General features: G+C 49.1%; 1 protein-coding gene across 1 annotated transcript in view; it reads right to left on the reverse strand.

The window, feature by feature from the left end:
- ITGB5 (integrin subunit beta 5) overlaps positions 1 to 27,074 on the reverse strand; it is a 64,238-nt gene extending 37,164 nt beyond the window's left edge. The window contains exons 1-5 of the mRNA XM_056349841.1: positions 26,821 to 27,074; positions 22,613 to 22,698; positions 13,487 to 13,691; positions 8,322 to 8,571; positions 4,073 to 4,241 (exon numbers count right to left, since the gene is read on the reverse strand). Coding sequence (XP_056205816.1) covers positions 4,073 to 4,241; positions 8,322 to 8,571; positions 13,487 to 13,691; positions 22,613 to 22,698; positions 26,821 to 26,926 — 816 coding nt within the window. The 5' untranslated portion in view covers positions 26,927 to 27,074. The remainder of the gene's footprint in view (positions 1 to 4,072; positions 4,242 to 8,321; positions 8,572 to 13,486; positions 13,692 to 22,612; positions 22,699 to 26,820) is intronic.
- Positions 27,075 to 27,427: the final 353 nt, after the last annotated feature.

Raw genomic sequence — 27,427 nt, forward strand, 5'->3', positions numbered from 1 at the left:
ACTCAACTGAAAAGTGATTACAGCTCTAAAAATGCAAGAGGTAGTTCTTGGTCTACTCAGCCACCAGACAGAAGCCCACCCCATTCAGTTTTGTTTGCATACCCAAAGCCGATTTTTTTTTTTAAATGATTGAGGCCAAAAAACTCCCAAAGAGATTAAAAAGATTAATCTGAGTTTCATTTCCTTAGAAATGTGCTATGCACAAAGAAAACGAGCTGCATTCAAGCGGCAGTTATAAAGCCACTTCAGGGGTGATGCTGCTGTTCACCTGCCTGCTAAGCCCATCTTTAAATCACGGGCTGAGTATCCCTTTGCAGACAAACTCTCTGTGCCTCTTACACACACTTTCCCACATAAAAAACATCAAAACCACTTTGGTTGCTCAGGTTCAGGAACTCACTTCCAAAAAGCAATGAGAACTCAATTTTGGTGCCGATATCCAGGCACCGAGAGCATTTGATGCTGCAAAAGCATCAGATCAGGTTGTCTCAGGTGAGGTGGCCAAGCCAGTGCCAATGCAACATCAAAAGAGTTGGAGACTTATGGAAAAAGCACCCAGAGAGGCCAGCACACCAAGGAGTTGCCGCATCTCACACTGCCTACGCCAGCAGCTTCCAGACACTGGAAAATACAGCTCTTCAGCGTGCAGTTTCCACCGCGAAACCCAGAGCAGCACTCTGCTCCGCTTAAAACAAATAACCAAAGGGACTTTAATTTATTTTTACTGGACTGGGATCATTGAACAAAAAAACCTGCACTAACGTCTTCCCCCTCATCTGGTTTTTGATGCTCATGGGATATAAAGGTTTTTGAAAGCAGGGGTGGAACCTGACCCAAAGCAGAGTGAAGGGGGAAGACGTGTCTCCACAGGGCTGGGCATGCTACAGATCCTGCCCCTACTCCCACGACCAGCTGCAGTTGCCTCCCATACCCTGACAGCCCAGCTTCTCACGCCTTACGTCCAACAGCAACTGGCAAAGCTGCTATGGCTCTCTCAGTCCAACCCCAGATCCTATTGAAAAGGCTGCAAAACCCTGCATCGGTATTTCCAAGCCTGGTATTTTATGCTTTGGGTGCTGAACTGCCAGGAGAACCCCCTGGATTCAACAATATATCTAAACCCCCGTCAGTTTTGCAGATGCAGACCTTTTTGGAAGAAACAGATACAGGTGCAAGACAAATATGCCTTAGAGATTAAAAGCCAAAACCTCCTTCATTTGGCTTAGCTCAGAAAGGCACCTCAGTGTCTCCCAGATGTCTTGGCCATCTCCATGTACCAGTGTCTAGCAAGCACCAATCAAAACTGTTTTCAAAAGATACTTTATTTTCTAACCCAGCATTATCTCCGTGCTGCCTTTTTGTATATAAGATCTGAAATTTCTACATACCACCAAGCCATATGACGGTTGCACTTAAAGAATGGCAGAAAACCAAAATACTGCAAATGGAAAAATGTAATTACAGAAGGTTGATTAATATTCCTGGCTTACGATTTTAGCATCAGGATAAAGGCTTATTGTCTCTGGCTCTTTCGTTACCTCCAGAATAACATTTACCATATCTTCATCTTTCAGAAAGGAGCCAAACCCTGGGCCTGCTCGTTAGTCTATTAGCTGTACAAACTTTCCCCGCTCCTTGGGCTGAAAACCAGGCCAAAAAAAGACTTGAGCATTACAGAGCTTTTACACAGCTCATGCCGAAGAAATGCTTGATATGAATTACAGTATAAAAATACCTAGTCAACAGAGTAGGCACTGCTTCTGGCACCTCAGTGCTTGAAGGGGATGAGAAGACCACACTCATGCACCATGGCTTGGAAACAGCAGGGCTTTGCCATGCCATGACTGGCTCTCCCTGGGATGTCCCCCTTGGTGCCACAAACGCTGCTGCTGAGCACAAAATACTTAATAGTCAACATGCTGTATTGCCCTGAGGACAGGGGGCTTTCTAAGGTCATAACTGCCCTAAATCTTGGGTTTTAAATATAGTTGAGAGGGTGAAAACTGGAAAAATCTGGAACATGCCAGTAAGATGCAATGGGGTACAACACTAGTGATGGGGAAACCCTGCCCAGAAGTCACCAAGGTATCTGTATGCTGCTCTCCCTGTATGGGGGAAAAATAGTGCCCGAGTTACTGGGAACTACTGTCTGTGCAGGGTTGAGTCCCCACAATACTTCATTAATCACCGCTGGATGCAAAGAACCATTCACTGCAGCAAAGAGTTGTCCTCATTAGGGAGCAGCACTTCACTGTCACCCCAGGTGACTGCCACCTTCACCGGGCCACGCCACAACCCACGGTAGCCAACCAGTCTGGGCTATCACTTGGCCGCCATGAGGGAAATTAATCACTAAGCTCCTGTTTTGGCTACAGGGCTTGGGAGGTCAATCAGCTGGCCCGAAATTTTGGCTATTCTAGCTCTGGATAGACAGAGCCATCGTTGCTCACGCCTGCTGGCAGCTCCTCCACCCACAGCCAGGCGCCGCCAAGGCAGCACCAGCTACGGTGCAGCCAGTTCTCCCGCCTTGCACACCAGTCCTGTGGGCTTGCTTTCCCACAGTCAAGCTCCAGTAATTAATTAACAGCTGTGGTTGCAGAAATTCCTCTGTCATGACCTCCCACATCATGCCAGGAGCCGTGCAAGTGCACACGCTCACCTCTGCTCACCCTTCCTGGAGGATGATCGGTTCTGAATTTAGATGGTGCCAGCACTTAAATTAATCTTCTGAATTCCAGAGGGACCAGGCTGTGCACTCAAGAATTACGCTTTGGTCCTTATGAACAGTTTCAGACTGGCACAAACGTGCAGAAAATATGCTACTGGTCTCCTGCCTTCCACCAACACTTCCAAAACAAGCCCTTGTGATGCACACCACAGTATTTCTGCACCATAGGGAAAAATTGTCCCATTTTTGCAATAACGTGGTAGAAGGGACTGCAAAAAAATCCACATGGTGAATGGCACAACTGAGTTACCATCCTGAGATGTCCCTGCTCTAACCATGAGAGCCACCTCTCCAAAACTGAGAAGCACTTTATGCCCAGACAACTATTGGGAGCCGCACTGTGCTTGTGCCAACAATAATATCTCCGCCAGGCTGGGAGGGGGAAGATGACTATTGGGTGGCATCAGATCCAATGGGGCAGGTTCAGTCCTGCCGAAAGCACGAAGCTTAAATGAAGCCAGCTCAGGCGAGGGATCTGATTTCCCACAAGCCTGCATCCCATCACTCCTGCAGACAATGCCTGTCTCCCAGCTCCCAAAATCCAGACTCAGAAAAAAACACACCCAACCAAAAGGGCTACACAAGACTGGAGCAAACAAAAACCACACTGTATGTCAAGAGGGGAAAAAGCAACAGGAGCCATCCCTAGCAAACAGGGAAGCTCAGCCACATGGCACAGGGGCACGAACACTTCCATCCCTGACACATGAAGGGTTAATGAGCAACCCACCTACTTGTTCCAGAAAAATCTCCAAGCAAATATCTCCAAAACCATTAAGTATGTGGCTAACATGGCACCAAGCTAATGAACTCTGTCTTTAATTACTGCTAACAGCTCCAGTTTTGCTGACAAAGAGGGAGAGCAGGCTATCAGCGCAATGAGGCAGGATCATCCAGCCCCACACACAGAGGGGGCAGGTACAAGTAACAGGAACCAGCTCCAACCCCCAGCATGTGTCAACTGCTGCAAGATGCATTTGACACACACTTAAGAAACACATCAACCTGCTGCACAGAGGTGTACATGAACCTTAATGGATTTTGTCCCGAGTGCTCAGGGATCGGCACCTACAAGTCTGCGTGATGAAAGCTCAGCCCTACATTTGCAAAACCTCAGTTTTTACCCCTTTAACCATTTTTTCTTTGCCTGATCATATACAAAAGCACATGAGAACAATAGCCCCTACATTTCAAGGCATTTTTCATGGTTTCTGCAAGAAAAAAAATGAGTAGTTGCTTCCAAGAAATGGCATACTGAAGCTTTATCCTGGTCCAAGAACGGAGCAGAAGAAACCTCCTCCTCTTTTGCTTTGCTTTAAAAGCCCAGAAATCAGAGTGACTCACCTTGCACACAGCAGCCTGCAAAATCGCATCGAAACCACCCTCTGGAGCATCTCGGTTGCGGGAAACCTTCTGTTTCTGAACTTCTTCATTGAAACGGTCGACTTTATCCGTTAGGGACAAGAGGTGGCGGAAGCCAAAGGATGGGACACAGCTGGGGAACAGCTTGTAACTGCAGGAGGAACAGAGGGGTGGGTGGTCAGCTGGGAGGAACCATGCCAGCAGCCAAGAGCTGCAGAAGCTCCTAGCTCTACCAGATTGATCTCCAAACTTCTGTTCAGAGTGATGACATACTTCATAGAATCGCAGAATCATTTAGGTTGGAAAAGACTTTTAAGATCATCAAGTCCAGCTGTTAACCCAGGGCTGCCAAGTCCATCACTAAACCATGTCCCTAAGCACCGCATCTACGTGTTTTTTAAACACCTCTGGGGCCGGTGACTCCACCACCTCCCTGGGCAGCCTGTCCTAGTGCTTAACCACCCTTTCAGTGAAGAAATTTTTCCTAATCTCCAATCTAAACCTCTCCTGGTGCAACTTGAGGCCGTTTCCTCTTGTTCTATTGCTTGTTATCTTGGAGAAGAGACCTACCCCCACCTGCCTACAACCCCCTTTCAGGTACTGTAGAGAGCAGTAAGATCCCCCCGGCGTCGCCTCCTCTCCAAGCTAAACAACCCCAGTTCCCTCAGCTGCTCCTCATAAGACTTTTGCTCCAGACCCTTCACCACCTTCATGTTTTGAACACTTCAATTTCTGGCTATTTATCTACAAAACTAAAGTTGAGGCCCCTTTTTTATTTTTTTGCTCTCCACCCGCATGGGTTTTGAGCAGCTGAAGTTTCCAGAGATCTCACCAGGACTGAACATCTCTCCACGTGAAGTTTGAGCAGACACACCAAGCACCAGCCTGCCCTGGGCCATGCAGCTTTGCATTTTCAGCACCTGTAAAGCTGTTTTCACACTGGGAATCCACAGTGTAGGATGCGACCCACCGCGATGCAAAGGGTGCGTTTTGCCAGAGCATCCCTCCCCAGCAGCCCGGGAGGGCGGTGTGAGCCATGTCCCACACCTGCAGACCCAGCAGGCTGGTGTCAACAGGTACCACACAGAAGCATCACTGCCAAGAGCTACTTTTCCCCTATTTTTCAGTACCTATTTTCACTCTGTCATCCAGGTTTCTTGGCAGTATGGGCCACCCTGCACCCACTGCACATGATCAGGCACCTGGCAACTGTCCAACGCGATGCGTTAATAACTAACACCAGCTCATGCATCCTCCCACTCTCCCTGCAAGTGGGTGAGCAAACACCATCTCTGCTTTCCAGAGCATTGCTGGAGCAGAAAGGTAGCAGGGGCACCCTAAGGCAGAGAAATGCCTCGGCAGGCTACTAGGAAAACTTCTTTCTTTGTACCCAGCTATCAGGAGGCAGCTTTGGTGCTCAACACGTGGCCAGGAAAGCTCAGCAGAGCAGCTCCTGTGGTGTGGGAAATCAGCAAGTGTGTGCAGGGGAGAGGGATGAGAAGGGTTAAGAAGAAAATGTGCTTAAAAAGGAGTTGGCCTGGCACTAATTCACTCTTATCTTCAAAGATAAAGCCCGGAGAACAATTAAAGGCCTCTGCTGACACATGACCTACTATGGGTAAGTTATAAGAGGCTTTTTACACAAAGGAGTATTTAAGATTTACCACCGCTGGGAACTCAAATCCCTCACAAGAGACCCCACTGCAGGGATTTCCACCCGCACAGCCAAACACACCCCTAGCCCCGCTGGCAGTTAGAGCCATCCCTTGCCATCAGCCCCACGTTCAGACTTGCATCCCACCCACACCTAGGGCCAAGGCAAGGATTTGTGATGTCTGAAACCTCCGCGCTTAACCCACAGGATACATCTGGGTGCTCGGTTTGCCAGAGCCCCGATGCAGAAAGAAAACACTGACACACTACAGGGTCTCACCTCCCATGCAGATGTATGATTTAACCCTTTTTTGTTTGTTTTACTCTCCAGGTTTGCTGGCAGAATCTGTAGGCGGCAGCAGGACAGACAGCAGGTACGTGACACAAGGGCACACAGCAGCACAGGTGGGCTATCTCAGGCTGTAACTTCCACAAGTGGTATCACAGATAGATGTTCAGTCAAACCCTCTGCCTTCTTTATCTTTTTAAATTTAGGATTTGTTCCCTTCATATTATCTCTCTTGAATGACACCAAGCCCTGGCTCGCCAGGAAGTCCCAGCCAGGAGCAGGGGCAAGCAGCAAGCTGGAGTGAGATGGAGGAGGCACAAGGGATCCCACCCAGATCCCACATGAAAACAGGGCTGCACCCCACCCAGACCTGCAGAATAGCCATCACTATGAAGAGGAGGAGGAAAGGAAAGAGGGAGCCTGGACTGGGGGCAAAACACACCCACTTGCAGCTCATGTTTACTTGCAGCTTCTCGTAAATGGGAGCAGGCCACTGGACAGAGTCTGCTTTGTCACCAGAAATAGCTGCAAACAAAACCACACCTGACAACCCACCTCACTACCACATCAGCAAGCCACTTGGCAGCAGCGACAGCCCGCTCACAGAGAGGGCAGGGGAAGGCGATGCCACCAGAGAACAACTGGGAGCCAGCACCCCTGGTCTGGATGAGGAGGAGACAGATGGCAACTAGAAAGGAGCACCCGGCAGATGAATTGCCTTGGGCTATCCTTCCTAAATGGTTTCCCAAGACCAGGCTTACTTAATGCAACCCATAAACAGAAAAGCAATCACCTGAGTAAACCCAAAAGAACATGCAGATAGCCTGATCACAGTGGGAAAAGCTGAGGTGACAGCTCTGGATGCCCTTTAAGAAAGGGCACTGGCAGTTTCAGGCATGCCTTGCTGCAGAGCTGTCCAGCTCCATCCTCTCCTCCTCTTCCACCCCTCCCCTCCTGCATATTTCACTCAGCAAAAGCCCAAAAGCCACATCACTTCAATTAGATCACACACCGGCCAAACAAAGTTTCTGAGACTTCCCCAGCTGGAGCAAAACCCTGTCCCCTGCCCCCAAGCAACATGGTGTTAGTGATGGAGGGCTGAGGGTAACAGACGTCACTGAGAGCATCCATCTGAAGCCATGCCAGATTTCTGGGGAAAAGAGCTATAAAGAGTGTGGTATATGGTGCTATGGTGGCAAAGCCACCTCCCTGGCCCAGTCAGCATAGTCCCTTTTGGCTATGCTTTATGGCCAAAATGTGAGTTTTCAGTGTTAAAAACCATTTGACTTTCCTCTCTGGACAGAACTGGTGAAAGGAGAATACAGATAATTTTGTCTGGTCAATGGGCAATGAGATGCCAAATGCTTGGTCAATGCCAAAAGCTGGCCTACAAACTCAGAGTTGATGTAAGGTCTCTTTATCTGTCCCATATGGAAAAAGCTCACAGAGTTTGGCATCCACTCGTGCAGTGCTCTTACAATGTAAGTATCCACGAACGGCTCAAAAGTGCGAACCTTACTGCCCTTACATGACTAGAAAGCACCCCAACGATGGATGAGGTGAAGATGGGGACCATCAAGGAAAGTGTCATCAATGACATTCTCCTGTTCTCCCACTGTTGCTGTATCCATCTTTTCATGCCAACATTCAAACCCATCTGAGCCTAGACACCCTCCACTACACCCAGTTTCACTCTGGCATAATCCCTAATTGCATGGAATTGATCCCGGCTCCGGTGGTTAAAAGGCAAACAAAAAGACTCCGATATCAGCACCAAGCAAACCACATCGTCTGTGCATTTTGCAGCTGCCAGTTTGCCACAAATCTCACTTTGCCCAAACACTTCTGTTGGGAAGGACTTACATTGCCTTGGTCACCCCATCTATAACATGGAGACAAAGAGCTTGATTGATTTACTCAAGGACAAACTATGACTCAGAGCTAGGATCAGAAATCAGGAATTTCTGGCTCTGGCTTTTTTTTAAAGCCAGTATAAAAGCCTGCTCTGCCTGCATCCTCTTCAGGTACTTCAAAATAGCTTCAGCCTCCCGATACAACAGTTTCCCATCTCTAGATGCAGAGATCTCCCAATAGACACTGCAAAATTGGAAGTTGTCCTATTTTTAATCACTCTGGAGCATCACAGTGATAGCCACAGCTAATCAGCATTCCCAAAAGCCAAGGCTTACGTGAGGTTCATTAATTAAAGCAAGATTGGGAAGAGAAGACTGCATCCAAAGCTCTGAGCAAACCCAGGGCTTGTCCCTTCAGGGCACACCTACCACTTACCCAATGCAGGGATTGTTTTGGTATCTTGGTGCCGTGTAGGAGAAAGGAGAAATGTTTTTGTCCACGAAAGAGCCAAACCCCAGACGGAAATTGCTAGTGAGCTTTCGCATCTCTTCAGCCAGCTTTGTCCCCAGATTGCGAATATTATCTAGGTCGTCGTTCATGGACAGGGAGAGATCCATCAGGTAGTAGAGGTCCACGGGATAGTCCTCCACTTGCCGAACCTGAACTCGGAAGGAGGTCTGGTCACCTGCACACACACAAGAGTTGACAGCGGTGAAAAGGAAACTCCTAGCACACATAACATCCAGACCACATGCTTTTTTCTTCCTCTTGCAGAGCAGACAGGTCACTTGCAAAAGAAGAGGGTGAAAGGAATAAGCTTAGGAGACTAACAGGAAAGCAGGTAACGACTTTGGGTCCTCTTAAGCTACGTGGTGGACTGGCTGGCAAGAAAAAGACACACCATGGCTCTATTTTACTTTGGAAATATGGGAAAGAGTCTTTCCATCTCAGCTGACAGAACATCTAAAGGGAAACACACAAAAAATGCTGCTGCCCTCGACTGTGTACAGTCCAGGGGTGTTTTCCTAGAAAACTGTAAAGAAAAGCAAGCAGTGAACCTCAAATGGATGTTTCATGGACTACTGAAAGAGGGACCCTGTACATACTTGCTTGGGTATGTCCTCCAAACAATGCAGTCCAAGAAGTCCTGCACAAAAAAGAGAAGGAGGTGGAGTAAGAGAAGGAAGAGTGTCAGGAGAAGACAGTCAGCATGAGATGAATGCAAGATATCCTCGAAGCTGTTCAGGGAAGTCAAGTTCAAGCAGACACAGAAGAAATACATTTGAAAAGGACCTCTCCCCAAAAAAAGAGCTGTGCCACCATGATTCTGAAGAAAGCAGGGCAAAAGGAAGGTGAATTGGAAAAAGAAGGTTGTTAGGGTCACCCGGGGAAGCAGTGAGACAGAGATGAAGCTTCCTGAAGCGATGAACACAAGGGAAGGAGCTGACAGGGCTGAAACACAGGCAGTGCAGACGTGAAGAAGCAGCTTTTCCCCTGACCTTGCCCCTTGCCAAACCGCTTTCACCGAGATGCCCCCCAGCAGGAATGCTGGGAGGAGAGGCCACCACTGGCACTGCCCCCACCTTGAAAAAGGTGAAGCCACTTCAAAGCAAACACAGCTCCATACCAGATGGACCTCAGTGGAGCCAGGGAGGAGGTGGCAAATGTTCATGTTATGCTTTGCTGAGAGAAGGGTTTAAACGGAGACCCAGACTCCAGCACTCTCAGGCCCCAGGCTGGTTTGGAGATCCCATGTCCCCAGCTGCCACTTCAGCCCCTCTTCCAGCTCAGTGGGGTCTCAGACCCAGGGACTTGCCTACTCTCAAGACCAAGCTTCCCCTCCTGCCCACCCCTCCCAGCTCTCCAGGGCCGAGACTGAACTTTGGGCATTGGCAAGTTCTGCAGAACACTGGTGGCTTCCCCTCTTCCTCCCCAGAAATGAAACGCACATTTTTTTAGTATTGTGAAAACATTCCCCTAGCCCTTTTATTGTTCTCCTCATTGTGCGCAGCAGCACAGCTGCTCCCACTTACTTCCAGCTCAACAACACGCAGCAGCATCCCAGAACTGCCGTGCTGGCAAGACACAGCACGGCGGGGCTTTGCCACCGACACCCCCTCCCAGCCCTCTGCAGCAGCTGCTTCAGCCCAGCAGCTCAGTGAAGGAGCTGGGGTCCCAGCACCCAGGGGGATGCACAGAAAAGTCAGAGCCTGCCTCTTTTGCAAACAAAACTGTCAAGGGTTTAGACCTGGGTCTGCCCTTTGCTCCACCAGTTCTCTCTGCACCTCAGCCAGCTCAATGCTGGGGTACCAGAGGAGTCGGCTACAGCTCCTAAACCAAGACCTTCCCTCTTTTTAATGATTTCCCTGCATGAGGGTCGCTTCCAAGCCAGGGCCCCTTTTCTTGCAGGCAATTGTGCCCTGCTGCAGTCTGCTACAACCCCTCCTGGCAAAGGCAGAGCTGCGAGGCACCACGCGCAAGCACGCAGATGTAGGTATTGCCCAGGTATCAGCTGTTGGAAGAGGAAACTTGTCATAAATGTCCCTCCTTATCCTCCCTGGCTTTCTTTCCCAGCAGCAGCAGGGCTTTCCTGGCATGGCGCTGAGACACGGGGTGCAGCAGGATGGAATGCAGCACTGGCTCTACAGTAAGCAAAGCTACAGAGGCGGCCCAACCAAACCAGGGGCCCTGGCACCGTACCTAGCACACGTTTGGTGGGGGAACATCATTCACACAGTGCGAAACCTGTTAGCGCTGCCTGCAGGGTAACAAACCGTGAGGGCAAGCCTGACTAAGTCAGCGCTGCAAGAATGTGTTTAACTCCTGGAAAATTCATTCCCATGCCTATTCTTTTCATTCCTACATATTTTTCTTACTGGAATGCCGAACCCTTTCAGAAAAAGAGGATGCGTCCTTCTGCATTTCCCAACATTTCCATTCCCAAAACACTGTTCTTCTTGAGCAGGTCTTAAGATGGGAAATCCTATGCCCAGAAGGGTATTTGGGATGCTATGATCAAACCTTCTTTGAATAGCTACAAATTTATTAGTCCCTGGGAAGCACCAAAAATAACAGGATCCTGGGTCTGGTTGTTCTTTCATTCCTAACTGCACAGATCGATTATCTCAGAAAAGAATTTGCTATGTACGTAGATTTAGGTGCAAAAAGGTTCATTATTCTCTGTGCACAGTATTACTGTCACACTTCTAGTGGATAATCCAGCCCACTCCTTCCCAACGTACTGTCACCACCATCCCCTCCTCAGGGCTTTTACTGAAAAGTTTTAAACTCAGAACTGAATTCAGAAATATTTCTTGGATACTGTCACACAGAGGCAGTGCAGAAACTGTAAAAACTTCTTTTGGCCAATTTAAGAACATGAACTCGACAATCACACTTATCCAAGAAAAGCTCTTTTTGCTGCTTGGTGAGGCTTATGGCTTGATGGGCAACACATCTTGCATCTATTCATTTTCTTCATTCCTTTTACACTACTCATATTTTTCATTTAACCAGGACACACTGCTTTATAGCTGGACCCAAGATTAAAAAATAATATTATAAAAACTAAATGCTCAATCTGAAAGCTACCCTGTAAAGACATGAATTTAAGGCCTTTGGAAATTAGCTGTGGGCATAGAGATTTGTGGATGTGACTTCTGCCACAGGACGATTAGATCAAACTGCCTGGGTGGGAACGGCAAACAATTGACAATTCCCTCCCTTCTGCTTCTGCTTAGCGGTCTAAGAATAAAAGAACGCCATTGCCACAGACTGCCGCGTGAATTCATCTTTGAAATTGTACACCCTTCATGCCCAAAATTAAATCAACATTGTCTCCTTTTTGTCTTGGGTTCACAGGGTGAAACCCATTCTCAAACTTAAGGATTAATGGGTAATTTAAACTGGGGATGGTGGTACGAGGGTTTAAGAAGCCATCAGCCCTAAGACAGAGGGCTGCCCGTCACCAAAAAAGAGCAAAAATGGGAGATACTACTACAAACATCTAGGTATGTCCCCCCTCCTGCAATGACTCTGATGCTCTACAAGGGGAGCACAGGGAGGGGACCCCCACACTATGTGTGGGAATCACTGCGGGGGGCCTCAGGGCGATTCCTGCAGCTCAGCCCACACCTGGAGGGCTTCTCTGCTGTCCAAGCAGAACTGAAGGTGGCCACGAGCGTGGTCCCCTGTGAGGGTTGGCAGGAACAGTACACCAGCCCCGTGCAGCCCAAAGCATCTGAGAGCACGGCCTCTGGGAAGAAGGTAGATGTGCCCCACACCGTGCCGCAGACTGGAGCAGTGGGCACGTCTCTGGCTGGGAAAAACTGCCAGGGATCGGGAAAGAGGAATTTGCTGAGCACTGGGCACCGTGCATGAAGGAGGGTGTGCAGGAGGCGAGGCGTGGAGGCTGAACCAGCCCTTTCTGCCAGGAATTGCCTCAAGAAACAGGAGTAACAACAACTCCTTTTTTTTACAGGAACAAACCTGTTTCATCAGCCACATGCAGTTGCAGAAGCCCCTCATCTAGCCACGCATCCAGTAGTGACTGCCCTCAGCTATCTACTTTTAAGGCTTTGAAGCAAAATTTCTTTACATTTGAGGGTCTGACTGATGACAGCAGTCATACTGCTGAGGAAGAGTTAATTAAGAGACATGACAACTATCCAACTTGCAGAATTAAACCAAAAAGTCCTGCAGCAATGGGGAGGCTCTGGGAGAGCACTGGTAGTGTGACCACCAGCTCAAACTCCTGTTTTTCTTGGGCAAAACATCGTATTTCATTTTTCTATATGCTCTTGAGAGCTGTCACAAAACTGTAAGCCTTAGAAACCCACACCAATTGCTTATAATGAATTGAGCTTTTATATTTGCTTCTTAACTTTGCAATAAAGAGCTTTTTTTCCCCCCTTCAGAAATATCAGCTGCCAATTTTTTGCAAGAATTCTGAACCCACATTAAAGCCTCCCCCCACCATGCAAAAACTTTTGATAACAAGCATGCTCACATGGCTCAGTCTAGCCATTCCCTTCTAATTTTTAATTAAAAGGAACAGATTGAAGAAAAGTGATGGCTCAGGGGAATGAAACAGGGATCTGGCTACAGTCCAAGGCTTGAGTCACAAGTTCAAATCTCCATCTTCTGCCTTGATCCCATGGCTCTTTTGCATACCGACAGAAAACAGATATGTGCTTTTGTTTCCAATTTATAGAAGGAGCTGTCTCAGTTTAGAGTCAAGCACTGTCAGCTTGGTGAAGGATCTGAAGCTGTTTTAACTCCTTCCATCCAGTGATTACATTTTTAAGCTGAGCAGGTTCCTTCTAAATGCATGCAAGGGTTAAGGCTAGTATTGGTAACAGTTGCAGGTGCACTTTGATTGACTTTGCACAACAGTGTCCTCTCACAGAGGACATAAACCTCAGTGCCAAACCTGTTCGTGATGCACCACCAAAGTTCACAGGCTGTGAAAGGGGCCAGAAGCCCCCTGCTTTAGTGGGCTACAAGGTCACAAGCTACAACACGCTCTTGGGACATCCCGGCCACCCTTTCTCATCCCCATGCATACCCCAGCATAAAGCTCACAGCCATCGGGGGCTCACCAGGACGAAGATTCAAGGCAACCTTCTGAGGTGTGATCTGCGTGACGTCCAGGTGGGTCTGGCCGGAGCCCTTGCTGCTCAGAGGGACATTCTTCACCACACTGATGCTGCTGCTGGGGTTTTCGATGGCTCCCGCACAACCGTTTGCAACCAGGTTCTGCAGGAAGTCGCACCGTGACGTGATGGACTTCGTGCTGCCGAACTCCTGAGGGGGTGAGGAATGGACAAAAGGGAAGGGGAAGGAGAAACGTCAGTCCCACAGCAGGGGCTTTGTTTTGACATGCTGGTGTCTGTAGCAAATAGGAGATGATAAGGAGAAGCTGGTGTAATTTCTGGTGGCCGTACTCAAAAGTAGCCTGCGCTGAATCTTGAGCCTTTCAAAGGGATCAACCAAAAAAGAAATTCTGCAAGGATTTGAAACCTGAATTTGCTCACAGATCACTGCACTTTCTGGTTTTCACCCCAGTCACAGCAGCAGCTACTCCCAGCCCTGATCTGGGCAACATGAAAGCAAGGCAAAATATTTGGGTTGCTGCCTGGACAGCCAACTGCCACCTCTTCAAGGGGAAAAAGTGAGAAGCTGTTATCTTTTGCATGTGATCATCTTAAAGGAGCTTTGCAAAAGACAGAAGAGAGGAGAAGGAGGCGGTACCAAGGGAAGCAGGACAAACCCACCAAGCCAAAGAGCCAGTCAAGATGTGAAGCCAGAGACTGAGGCTGGGTGGCTCCAAGGACCTGCACCTTCTTCCCTGGGTGAGACACCACACATCCCCACACCCGCACCGTCTGTCCCCTCTCCCTCACACCTCTGCACTGCAGGCATTGGCGTGACGCCATCACATGGGGGAACAAGTGACAGCAAGCAGTCCCTGAGGAGGGGCACAGCCGGAGCAGTTTGACTTGGGCAGGCTGTCCTGGGCAGCTTTGTGGGAGAGTAAGGGAGGTGGCAGAGCCTTCATGGGAGGTGGACAAAAGGCAGCCCATGCCCGCTGCAGGTAGCAAGGTGCAGGCAGTGGCTCAGTCCCAGAGGATGGGCTGCCACAGCAGGGAGTCTCCCAGCACCCGTCCCAAGAGCTCCAGCCCTGGATGTGAGCCCCATGCGTGGTGCACAATGCAGCCTTGTGCGGGGCAGGGCTCAGGAATGCGCACAATGCAGCCTTTTGCAAAAAGCCCATTTGTCAGAATGCCTTTTTTTTCTTTTTTTTTTTCCTCCCCAAAAGTGCCAAAGGGAGCAAGTCACATGCCCAAAACTTAGTGGTTTTTCAACAGTCAATTCCTACTTATTTCTGCATTATAACAATAGAGACAACCGCCTTCTGCTCCAGGGTTGATGGACTAAAATTACATGAAAATGAAGAGAAGACGCTCATAGCTCTGCTAGCCCCTCCTTCAGCTGTGCAGCCAAAACCCAGTGCAGGGCTGAATAAATCTCACTTTTTGCTGAAGCTCCAGCATGGCAGAGGATGGAGAGACATCAAGGAAGGAGAAGTCGTCTGACAGATCTCACTTTTGCACCCCATGGGGTGCTCTGGGGTCCCCCAAGGATAGCCTCAGGGTCCAGGGACACAGACAGAGGCTGTTTGCTGCATTTTCTCACTATGGGGTCCCAACGCTATTTGAAAAATGCAAGATTTGCATTCCAGCATTCAGCAGCGGGGTCCAGCCAAGGAGACGGCACGTTGGATGGATATGAACACAAATTTCTTGGAACACATCATGTAAACAGATCAACTTCCAGAAAGGAGGACTGGGACTATTTAAATCATCTCCAGCATGACACAATAAAAATCAGAATCCCTCACAAAACCAAAAACAACGCCCAGCCTTTCACAGCAGCACATTTAGTGCAGCCTTGGAGAAAAGTTTCTCTCAAATGTGATTTGACCTGAAGTCAGTGAAAAGCCAGAGGGGTCCAGGCACTCTCCTGGGCTGGTCCACCCAACAGCAGAGCACCTGCAAGGAAATGATGTCCTGCCTGCTCGGTACCTGGACCACAGCTCCAGGTGAGCACCTCTGCCAGCTCATTTCTGCTGCCACCTGTTAGAAAGGACACTCTTGTGCAAAAACCAACACAAGCAGCACCAGGAGTACAGCCAGGAACCTCTAAGTTATTCCCCCGGAATTAACACTGGAGAGAAGCATCCAAACAGGATGATATTTAGGGATGCTCATGCAATTTAGCCTTTATCAGGCGTTTCCAGGGTCTGCTCCAAAGCCTCTTTATGTGAACAGAAAGACTTGCCGTCAAAGGGCTTTGAATTCGGGCTTAATTTTCTGGCTGGGACTGGGGTAGCAGAACAAGAGCCAGAAGGGGCACGCAGCTCAGGGAGAGGAGGGTGGTGGCTTCCTGCCCCAGCTGCTATTATTTAGTAGTCGAGCTCCTAACACCACAAGAGACAGCTCTGGGTATGGTACTGTTTATACCAACGTTCGTCATCCCAGCACAGGATGAATACAACAGCAGCATCCGCACACTGAAGCCAAGACAGTGCCGGCACATGGGGCAAAGAGCTCATCCCTGTGGGACCTGCCAAAGCTACTCTGGGGCAGGGTGCCCATGCATGCACAAGCCTGTCCGTTTGCATGGTGGCGAGAAATGGTTACTGCTGCAATGTGTTTTTCTGCAGCCTCCGTGACAAAAGTTCTCCAAAGGATGCCCAGGAGACTGGAGGGAAAGCCCCTACACAACTCCTTCTGACAGGAGCTGCACAGAGGTCTAAGGTCAGCAGCACCTCTGCACTTTGCACAGTTCCCAGGTCCCCTGAGCCTAACCCAGCTATTTTATCTTAAACTTTTTTAAAATGGGCCCTGAGGGCTTGCTACAGGGCAGCAGTTGCTGAGCTGGAGCTCTGGTCAAATCCAGGCCTTTTCTTGTTTGGTGAAATGCCACATTACCCGGGGTGAAAGAAAATACCCCCCTTCAGGGCTGCAAACGCCCCAGGGGAGGGGAATGCAGCTCAGCACCCAGGGATGCAGGACTGACCCTTATTTCTGCTTGGGTTTCTAACGCAGGCAGGGTGTCACCGAGCAGGGGAGTGACAACAGCCTCAGGAAAGCCCCAGCAATCTCCGCAGCACCCTGTGAACAAACACCCTCATATGCACCCATAGGTCAAACCCCAAAGCTAAAACCATGGCTATCAGGTACCATCCAACTCAAGCACAAAGTTTTCTGTGACAGAAAAAAACTAGACTCCCAGATGTTAAATGAAAGGAAAAAAGGATGAGCAGATTTGAGGAGTAAAGGGTATTGCACAGGTCCAAACAATTAACGAGCAACCATGTTGAAAGGCAGACCCACACCAGCTCAGACGTGGCACACCGGTTCAAACCCCAATGCCCCCTAAGCAGTGGACATCTCACAACTAGTTAAGCAACTTGATGCCCCCAGATACCTGCCACCTGTAGAAGAATGGCTGCAGAAACATGGCCTTAGAATCTCTGAAGATCTGCACAATCCAGGCCTGGTATTAGAATAGGCCTGTAATCAGAATTGTACTGAAGTTGCTGTGCTGAAGTTAACAAGAAAGGTAGCCTTGAGCTATTCTTGAATCCTGAGACCGAGTAATTATGTTGTGCCAACAGGCCGTGGCTGTAACAGGATACAGCTGCTGGGAAAGCAGGTGTAGGGCCAAGAAAGATAGGGACCGGTATGGGAAAATAGGGAGTAACAAACTACAAGGCTGAAGCACAGCAACACAATTAGCTACATGGATAGAATGCTTATTTTAGTCACGATAATTAGGGGTGTAAGAACCGCGCGCGTTTAGAGACTACTAACCAATTATATTTCTGCTTTACAAATATGCAAGTGTACCGGTTCTATATAAGTAGTGTTAGAAACTAATAAAGTGGAGCAAGATGCATAACTCATATTAAGCGTCTTCTTGACTCCGGCAAACCCTTCTTCCAACAGCCACCCATCTGCCTGCACACCTGTTTCAACAAGAAATGCAGCAGGTACCCCACAGCAAGCAGGAACCACCCCAAACATTGCTTAGTGCCCCAGAGAGGCATCGGTTCGGGAAGATCCCACCTAGTCCTTGTTAGCAGCACTGGCTGCTCGCAGCCCAGTGGGCACTTTGCAGTCTGGCCTCTAACTAACAAGCTCACAAAAGCAAATGCACACAAGCAGACAGAGTGAATGGAGACAACACTGTGACAATTACATGCTCATCAGTTTGACAGTTTTAAGACAAATTGCTTGGTTCATGCTATAAAAATGGAGAATAGCACTGACTGTACCTAACTGACTATATCTAACTCCCAACTAGACATGTCCCTACCATTTTTTGCTTTAATCAGTCCAGCTCTGCATTAATTCAGTCTGAAACATGCCTGCTTTCTCCACTTTAAAAAAACTGACATGTTCCCTCTAGGAACATCCTTGATTTTCTTTCTCATTCTCTAGACACACATTCCCGAGATGTGAAAGGATGGGGGGTACAAGCAACCTGCTGGGAAACAGAGGGTGCCATCCAGGAAATTTCCATCCAATTAATCAAAAACAGAAATTTCAGTTTAATTAATGTAACTTACATGCCTGTCTACTTTGCATGTACACACATGCAGGTAATGCATGGACGAACACACAGTATGCACACACCTAAAAAATAAGAGAGGCCCCTGCACATCGGTAGGTTGCTCCCCAAAGCAGCAAACAGAAGACAACAGCAATGAGATGACATAATTTTTCCCTCCATACTGGTACTGTAGTCGACCGACTCAGTATTAGATCAAACTTACGCATGTACGTGGTTAATAGGTCAGTCAGTTGAAATTTGGACAAAATATGTAAATATCTATCATTGAAAACAAGAAAGAATTTGAAGAACAGAGGATGTAGTTCATCCTTGCAAATAGTTAACAAGACGTGGCCTTGGGAGAAGGAATAGACACCATAAATGTGTCAAGCTAAGAAGTAACAAGATAAGCTCAAGGAGAGCTAAATGGTTAATGAAACCAAAGAGAAAATTACTGGAACTGTGTGGGAACTATCCCAGTTAGCATATTACAAGATCCACCCTCCAACAAAGAAAGCCCCCTCCCCAGAGAATATGCCCAATGAAAAGAAAGAATACTGCCCCTTTACATGGCCCGTAAGAACCCATGAGAATTAAGTGTGACTAAACCTAGTTGTGAACAATTGTTCAAAGTATAAATGTTTATATGCAAAGCATAATAATCTATAGTAATATAATTGTTCAAAGTATAAATGTATAAAATGTTTTACGACAGACGAGCCATAAATGCTGTCTCGGCTCTGTGCAGTGTTGGCTCTTTGCACACTGGGTCACAAGCTCTGTCTGTGAGATGGCAGTGCTCCCAAACCGCCTTGCGGAGAGCATCCCCATTGCAGTCACCCCAGGTAGGCTCACAATGAACACCAGCCCCACGTGTCTATCACACACTACCTGGCAGCTCAGAGGACAGCGCTGATGCCACTTCCAGAGCTCCCCGCTCCCCCCAGCAAGCCTGGCGAGCCCCGCTGAGCCCCAGCAACCTGATGCCATTGCAAAAAAAGACACAAGCAAGCATTCTCCACTCCCTCCCATGAAAACCAGGCTGCCGCAGCGATCACAGCAACCCCATAGGCCAGCGTGCAGTTGCCACCCAGTCTTCCACCAGCAGCGTGTCAGCAATTTCTAGTCATTTCCAGCTTCTTCTGGAGCAGCAGAATCTCCTCAGATTCAGCACGGATGGAAAGGCTGCAGCAGTCTCCATCACCCAAGAGTCACGTATTTCCCCCAGACAGCCCCATTTCAAGGTGAGCTCAGGTGGCAGTTAAGGCCACCCATCACATACCTCCTCTTTTAAGTGCCATTTAAACAGATCACCTCATTTAAGTCCTGCCTTTCCAGGTATTCTTCCACCAGCCAACAAACGCTTCCAAATTTCCAACAGCCCAAAGACTTGTGGTTAGCTCAGCAGCTCCCGGGGGCTCTGGGGCTGCCACATACCAGAAGCTGCTGTCACCAGCTCATCCATCATCACCATCTCGGATGGGAGAAAAGATACAGAACAGAAGCGGAAGAGAACAGAGGCCAATTCAAGCCAAGGGGATGTGATGCACCCTGTACTAACAGGCAGGAGGTGGTAGTCTTGAATTTGTAGTTTCTTGACTACTCAGCTGTAAGCATCTATCTATACACATGCTCTTACCCTCACAATTCAAGGCAACATAAATACAAGGAAACTTATCCCACTCGGAAAACTGTTGGGACGGAGCTCCTTGTATCCACAGAATTGCTTTCACATACTCCTAACCCCTAGCTGCAGTCCCTGAGCGCTCGAGACTTTCTGCTCCTATACAGTCACATGCAGCCTGGATCTGGGAGTGCAAAGGGTGATGGAGGAGGATGCAAAACTGCAGGAGGTCACATGTGACCATCTCTGGGAAACGGCATGGCTTTCCTGCCCAAACTGCTCCTCTCCCACAGCCGAAGGGTCCCTCACAGCATCAGCACCGCTGGGCACCCAGGGGGACAAAGAACAAACAGGTATGATGGCACTGTCAAGAGATGTTATTCCCCAAAGGGAGGAATATTATGTATGAGAAGGTATATGTACACCGGAAGACAAAATAAAAAATATATATAGTGTATATATACTATATATATTATAGGCCTATCTACATTTCCTGTATATATAACATACACACATAATATGTATGCTTCTAGACTTCTACTATATATACACTTCCTAACAAAATTATTAATTGTTGCCTACAAAGATGGCATCAGCTGGCCCAATTTGCTCCCAAACCTGTAAAGTAAATGCAAAGGGAGCAGAAAATACATGCTATTAAGCTGATTTGTGTTTCTACCACAACGTAACCAGCATCTGTGGAAAACACTCCAGTATCTTAGCCCAGATACTTCTTTCTTAAACAGCCCAGATACCTTACTACTTAAACAGAAGCAGAGCTACAGAATTTGACTGGCATATACACTCCCATGTAACACAGACAATGAATGACAGCTAATGGAAATAGCTAAGGAAAACAGACTAAAAGCAATTTAGTAAGAGCACCTGACGAGGCTGCAGCAGAGGGAAGGGAAATAAGGTGGTAAAATGACTATGCAAAGAAAGTAGATATTGAGAGTTTATCATATAACTTTAAAACTTTAAAAAGTCAAAAACCTCTCAATATTTTTCATAGTCCCATTACCTCACCTGATGATCTCAGTTAAAAAGGGATAATTAGAGTTTCAAACAGTAAATTCTAGAAAAAAAAAACACCACCAAACACCACCAGAATTAGAATAAGAACTTATTAAGTTCTAGCATGCAGCATGTAATGGGGACAGCCACTTTTAAACACGCAGCTCTTGGCACAAAACACCTTGAAATGTATCTTTAAATAGCTGCTGCAGGCTAAAGGTCAGGAAGTATTCCAGCACTTCCTTGTAAACACCCATCTTCCTTCTTGTCCCCCCCATTCCATTTAGGAATTATTTTTATTTTTTTTTTGTAACTCTCCTGTTTGCAAGATAAAGAGTCAGGCTGCCAGTCCCATGGGCTGCCATACAATTAGTGGTCACAGTGACCACCAGATAAATGTTTCCACTAGCAGCATTTTGCAAAAAGCTGGGTTTTGATGCCAAGAATTAAAAAAGACAAACAAAAAAAAAATCAAGCTATTGGGTACCCATAGCTTAATAGTTAGCATTGCTGGATCCAGTCTCACCACCACATTAGCTGGCTGGAAGAGGAGCTCTTACAGCTGTTTACAAGATGTCTCAGAAGTGGGATCTATTGCTTTACTCTTTCCCTTCTGCACACCATTTGCCTTGCTGGAAAAAAAACAACCATGAAAGCTATTACGCTGTCAGGTAGCATGGTGTTAGTAGCGTTAGGAGGTTTTCTTTGGAGAGCTGCAGCTGTGCTTACAAGTGAAAATCCAGTAAAACAGACCTGGAAAGCCAGAGGCTGGGGTATCTCCTGAGACCCAGCCAAACTGAGGGGCTTGGGAGCCCCCCTTGCCCCATGTCCATCTCCATGCCCATCTCTGCCCTGAGGGGCTGCGGCCGGCCAGGCAGGGCTGGCAGGAGGAGGGACAGGAGCAGCAGAGAGGCACGTGGGTAGCACCTGCATCCTCAGCTCAGAATCACTGCCTGTAGCTAGAAGTGTGTGCTCAACTCCACAGCTTGCCTCCCCCGAAACAGGACTGGGACAGCCACCCTAGAGGAAAAATGGTTAGCAGGGAATCGGAGAGCATCACTCCTGGCCACGTCCATTGAAATGTTCAAGATCATCCACTGCTCTGGGGTTTCTCACAGCCCAACACTGGTTCCTGGCACAGCAGCTGTGCCTGCAAGTAGGCAGGGTCTTTCCCTGCATCTGTAAGCATCCCTATTTCCCTCTTAAGCACTTGAGACAGATGCAGGCACTACGCAGACAACAGCTATCTGTCTATTAGACATTATAAGGTCTTTTACACATCTTGTTCTCTAGAAATTGTAAGTGTATGTGATAAGATGGATACTTGGATAGAGAGACAGATATTTTCAATTTCTCACAAACTAAAGAGGCTCAATTACATTACGGGTGAGCATCTTCAGCACCAACATAAGGATGCATTTGCATTTCGAAGCACACAGTTAAGCTGCGTAACTTATTGCCATGGCATGGCTCAGATGCCAGAAGCATGGGTTGCCCCTCAAAATGACACAATGGATTCAGAAAGGAGAATTAATCTTTGTTACAGACAAAGCGCCTGTGCCATGCCAGGCCACACAACAAGGGACATGTAGCAGGACACCAGCGGGGGCTCTGGGGCTTTTTAGGGAGAGGGCATTCAAAGCAAGGCTCCCTGCAACACAGAGCCCATGCAGGGACCAAGCACCCACCAAAAACAAGAAGGTAATTGAAGGGACAGAGGAACCAAAGGAACAGTGGTGCTCTGTTGAGGATGTGCAGGGGCCAGCAGGGTCAGAGACTTATTTCCTACAGTGTCAAAGAGCTGAGGAGTTGCATACACCTAAAATAAGCTCAGCATGGAGCACCCACTGCCCTCACCCACCCTTTCTGGCACAGGACGGTGTCAGGAACAGTTGATGTGGGGCATCAGCTCCCTTCCTGCATTACACAAAGCATGCAAGGCAAACGCGGTCAGCCCACCTACCTCCTTGGAGCACCAGGCACACTTGGGATGGATGAGGAGACACTCTTCGCAGGACGTGGCGCTTCCACTGGTGCACAGATTGAGACCTTCAAGAGAGAACAACAGAGAGCAGGGTGGGCTGAATGGTTACAGCACTCCAAAACAGTGTTCAGGGGGTTTCTGAGACACAGTATGTTTAGTGTAAAGAGTAAGTTCAAACAAGAGCAAAAAATCTCCCAGGAGCTTAAAAGGCAGGAGAAGGCATAAATCTCTCTTCACCTGTAAGGAGAGCTTGTTTTCTTTTCTTCCCCCAAGAAAAATTAAAGGGACAGAAACTTGTGTTGGGGAGCTGAGAACTTCTAAAATATAACTCTGGTGATTTTTCTTTCTTCTTTTTCAATGGTTTCTGGTTAATCAGAGTTCAGCTGTTTGTCTTCCTAATGAAATAATTCCATCACTAAGGACAGAAGGCAATAGCTGTTTGACCAGCCTGAAATACGGAGGTGGTTGCCCAACACCACCAACACACCACCCCCCCTCAAGATGTTGACTTTTACAGTCAGACTAGGCACATCATCTCAATTTTTCCAGCTGAATAGGGGGTGGAGGGGGGAGGGCCCTGCCCAAAATTTTCATCTTAAAGCAGCCTTGGAAGATACTCATCTCCCCCTTCCACACAAGTGATCTCCATAGTGGACTCCTGTTAGAGTAAATTACTTTTATTTTATTACAAGAGTCATTTCCACAGGATATCCAGGTTAAGCCAGGCAGCATGTTTGCACTGGGGCATGTCCAGGGCTGGCCGGGGTGGAAGGCACCACGCTGCAGCCGAGGGCTCTCCCTGTCCATGACATCGGCAAGGGCTCTGTGGCCACCAAGGCAGCAGCAGCCAGGGCAGCAGCGATGCTCTTTGCTCCTGGACTGCTGGTGTCCAGCAGCACAAGGGGTGCCGAGCAAGTTTCGCTTGCAAATTCCACAGTTTGGGCTTTGGGCTTTAAAAATAAAGCAGAACCACACGAGCTAAACCGAAGCTAACATCAATGGTATCGGCTTTGAATGCAGCAGCTTGTTTAAGCATGCCTGTGGCTATGATCGTGCCCTTGGATACCACCAGTGCCCCAGCTCCCCTGGCTGTGGCTATTAACTTCTATTGTCAATAACTGATTAAACAAATCTTCAGCCGAGGATTCAGCACAGAGGCTGCACACTCCAAACGAAACGCCTCAGGCTCGGACTCAGAATCTGCTATTTTTTCCAACCCAAATATCAATAAAAGCATTGTCAGGCCTCTATTTTCAGCCAGTTGCATCTGCAGATATCATTGCACCACACTGCTGCTGGCTATAGTCAGCAGATAGCACAGACTTGCCAGTGGCTGCTGAAGAGCCACACTGAGTTTTCTCTGGTCCTAAGAACTTTCTGCCCTAAGAGCTTTGGAAATGGGATTTTTGCTGTATCCCATGTGAATATTGCACAAAGAAATGAAAAGCGCTGGCTCCTGGGTCACTTCCGTATAGGGTCGGGATGCGAGCACAGGAAGCAGTGAATAAAGCTGGACAGCTGGAAGAAAACTTAGCGTGCCCTAGGCTAAAAGCAAAAAGGGGGTGGTAGGTCCTGTCAGTAGTTCTCAGTCACTACCGAGGCATGACTGTATCAGAGCCCTGCACTGAAGGGCCTCTGCTGCCCACAAGGTGGTTAACTCTAACCCGGGAGCACGAAGCCCTGGACTTTCTCTATGGCTCTCATTCAGACAGGCTCCTTGGGCTCATTCATACCGAACAAGAGCCCTCTTTGGGGTTTGGTGTTCGGGTTTTTTGGTTTTTTTTTCCTGGCTGTTACCACATACCCAGGCATTTCATTCCTTGTTCACATCCAGAAGTAACATTCCAGCTCCTAAATATTGCAAAAGCTCAAAACATAAATAGATAACATAAAGTAAAACGTAACTTATTCCACTGAGTTATAATTTGCACAGAGATTAACACTTGCATTTCCAAACCCTACAACACAGCCCAAAGCCTCTCCTCGAGAGCTGTTGCTCTGGCAGTGGTGTGCAAGGTAACACAGCAAAAATAATGGGCTTTATAAAGCAGACACTTGCATTCATAGCTTGGCTACCCAGCCCTGGCTGTCCCACAGCTTTACTTGCCCATCCATATTGAAACAGGATAATATTTACCTCCTTTCCTGACTGCTGGATTTTTGAGAGTCTACTTACTAACGGTAATATCTGAAGGAAAACCAAGGTCTCCTCCTTCCATCAGGTGCCATGCCCAAAGCAGCCCACACTGCTGAGGCCTGGCCACAGGGTGTCATTCCCACTGGTGGCAGCTTTTGGAGTTTCCAAGTATGCTTTTCTTTCCACTTCGGAGCAACACCAAACCGTTTCCAGCATTGTTGTGAAAACAGAGCTTTGTGAGCCCTCTGATTTTGAACTGAAACCCAAGCTTTTTGAGTTGGAGTAAAAACACACAGGATTTTCCAGATGCAAGTCTTTGCTGTGCCTGATTCAGCACAGTCTTTCCTGAATTGGGCAAAGGAAGGACCTGAAGATGCTCATGCTAGTCCAGATCCTTCCAGATGCTGAGGCAAGTCACCCAGTGAAAACGGAAGAAACTCGGTCTGCTCCTTTCATTTAATGAAACCACTCCTGAACATCAACTAAACTTCTTATAATGGGGAAAATTCCATCCAGGATCTAGTGGGGATTACTCCGGAGGAAAATAATCCACCACCTCAGACCACAGGGCTCCACACCACACATCTGGTCCTTCACACTTGCCACTGAGTCCTAAGCCCTGCACCATGTTTCATTTTGCAGAGCAGCATCCAGCAGCACAAAAAGCATCTCCAAATGGCATCCTTCCCTTGGACTGAGCCACAGGAGAGCCCCAAAAAGCAGAGGAAGACCGTGCATCCCACTAGACAGCTCAGATTTTATAACATCAGACTGATGTAGAGCAAGATAGGAAACTCTCATGAAAGTTACTCAACAAAATTACTCATAAAGATGCTCTAGGCAATCAGACCTTATTCCAAACCAGTTCTGCAAGAAATCCTAGTTTGGGCAGCTCCTCAGACTGAGATGAATGTACTGGCCTGCTTGGGGGGAAGAAAAAAAAAAACCAACAACCAACTACAATCCAAAAAAAAAGTGATGTATTTTATACAGCTAAGTGTGAAAAAAGGTCATTTTATTTATGCTTGCAACAAGCATTCCAACAGCCTCACCCTGGTCATGGCCTGCTGCACTACTGAATCACCAATTCTAAGGACCAGATCCACAAAATACATAAATAAAAAAGCTAAACAAACCTCTTCTGAGATTTTGCAGTCACGTGCCGCAGCACTCTGATGAGCCTCTTGTTAGAAAACACATTAAAACATGAAGCACTAAGTACCATAACAGGGGACTTGGGCACTTGGTGTGCTCCCTTCGGATAAAAAAGTTTCCCCAAGTGCTCAGAGAGGAGAGAAACCCCATTTCCAGTAGTACTGGAGCAGAGTCACAAAACTGCAACGAGTGTGCCCAGCAGCTGTGAGAGCATCCCCACTGGGGACACGGGCTGCTCGCGGGGCGCAGCACGAATGGGGGGGGGAACGGGGCAAGGTGGGCGCGGGGGAACGGGGCAAGGTGGGATCGGTCTCTGGCAGGGCGAACGCCTGGGGCTTTTACACTGCTGCACCGCAATCAATTAATACACATTAATAATCAATTAATACACATTGCTCAGACAAACCTCCCCGGGAAGTGCTTTTCCCTGAACAGAAGCGGTTATAGCTGGCTCCATTACAGTATATATAGAGAGAGGTGTATAGATAGCTGTTCCATGCTTTTTACGGCGAAGGTGTAACGCCCCGCACCGCAAAGCCCGGGGATGCGGTCCGTGCCCGCAGCGCTGCCGGAGGGCGGCCGTCCCCCACACCCGCGGCCGGGGGGACGCGGGCTGGGACCCCCGGCACGGCTCGGGGACGGCGCGGGGCGGGAGCGGGAAGCGCAGGGAGCCCGGGCCGCCGGGGCAGGGGGCGGCGGGGGGCGCACAGGCAGCCCGGCGCGGCGGGCGGCGGGGGGAGATGGGAGCGGGGCCGAGGCGGCCGGGAGCGGGGCGCAGAGCGGGGGGGAACCGGCCATGGCAGCGAAGGCGCAGCGCCGCGGGTCGGGGGGACAGCCCGCCTTCCGGGGCGGCGTTCGCAGGGCCCGGGGCGGCGGGGAGCGGAGCGGCCCTTACCTCTGCCGGGCTGCAGCGGGGCGGCCAGGAGGAGGAGGCGGAGGAGGAGAACCGGGGGGGGCCGGCGGGCGGCGGCGGGGGCCGACAGCCCCCCTCGGCGGGGCATGATGCGGGCGGCCGGGGCGGCCGGGCAGCCCTTCCCGGCCGGGCCCTCCCCGCCGCCTTTTGTGCGGCCGCGGCGGCGGCGGCGGAGGAGGAGGCGGGGGCGGTGCCGCGGAGCTGCCCCGGGGGCGGCGGCGGGACGGGACGGGACGGGACGGGACGGGACGGGACGGGTGCTGCCGGTGCGGCCGCGTGTGTGCCCCGCTCCGGGGTGCGCGGCCGCCTCCCCGCCCCGCCGCGCAGGGAGGCGTAACCCCGGCCCCCGCGGGCGCGGAGCGGGCACCGGCGGGCACGGCCTGGCCCACGCACGCGTGTGGGCGCGTGTGCACGGGGACGCGGGCACACATGGGCACAGGCTGCATCTGCACACCCGCTCGCACTCGTGCACACTCGCACACAGGCGTACATGCACGCCCGCGTGTCCATGCCCACACCACACGTGTGCATGCACGCACACTTCATACATGCACTCGCATACACCCACCCGCATACGCGCACCTGCATG

Source organism: Falco biarmicus, chromosome 8, assembly GCF_023638135.1.
Source record: "Falco biarmicus isolate bFalBia1 chromosome 8, bFalBia1.pri, whole genome shotgun sequence".
Taxonomy (NCBI): Eukaryota; Metazoa; Chordata; class Aves; order Falconiformes; family Falconidae; genus Falco; species Falco biarmicus.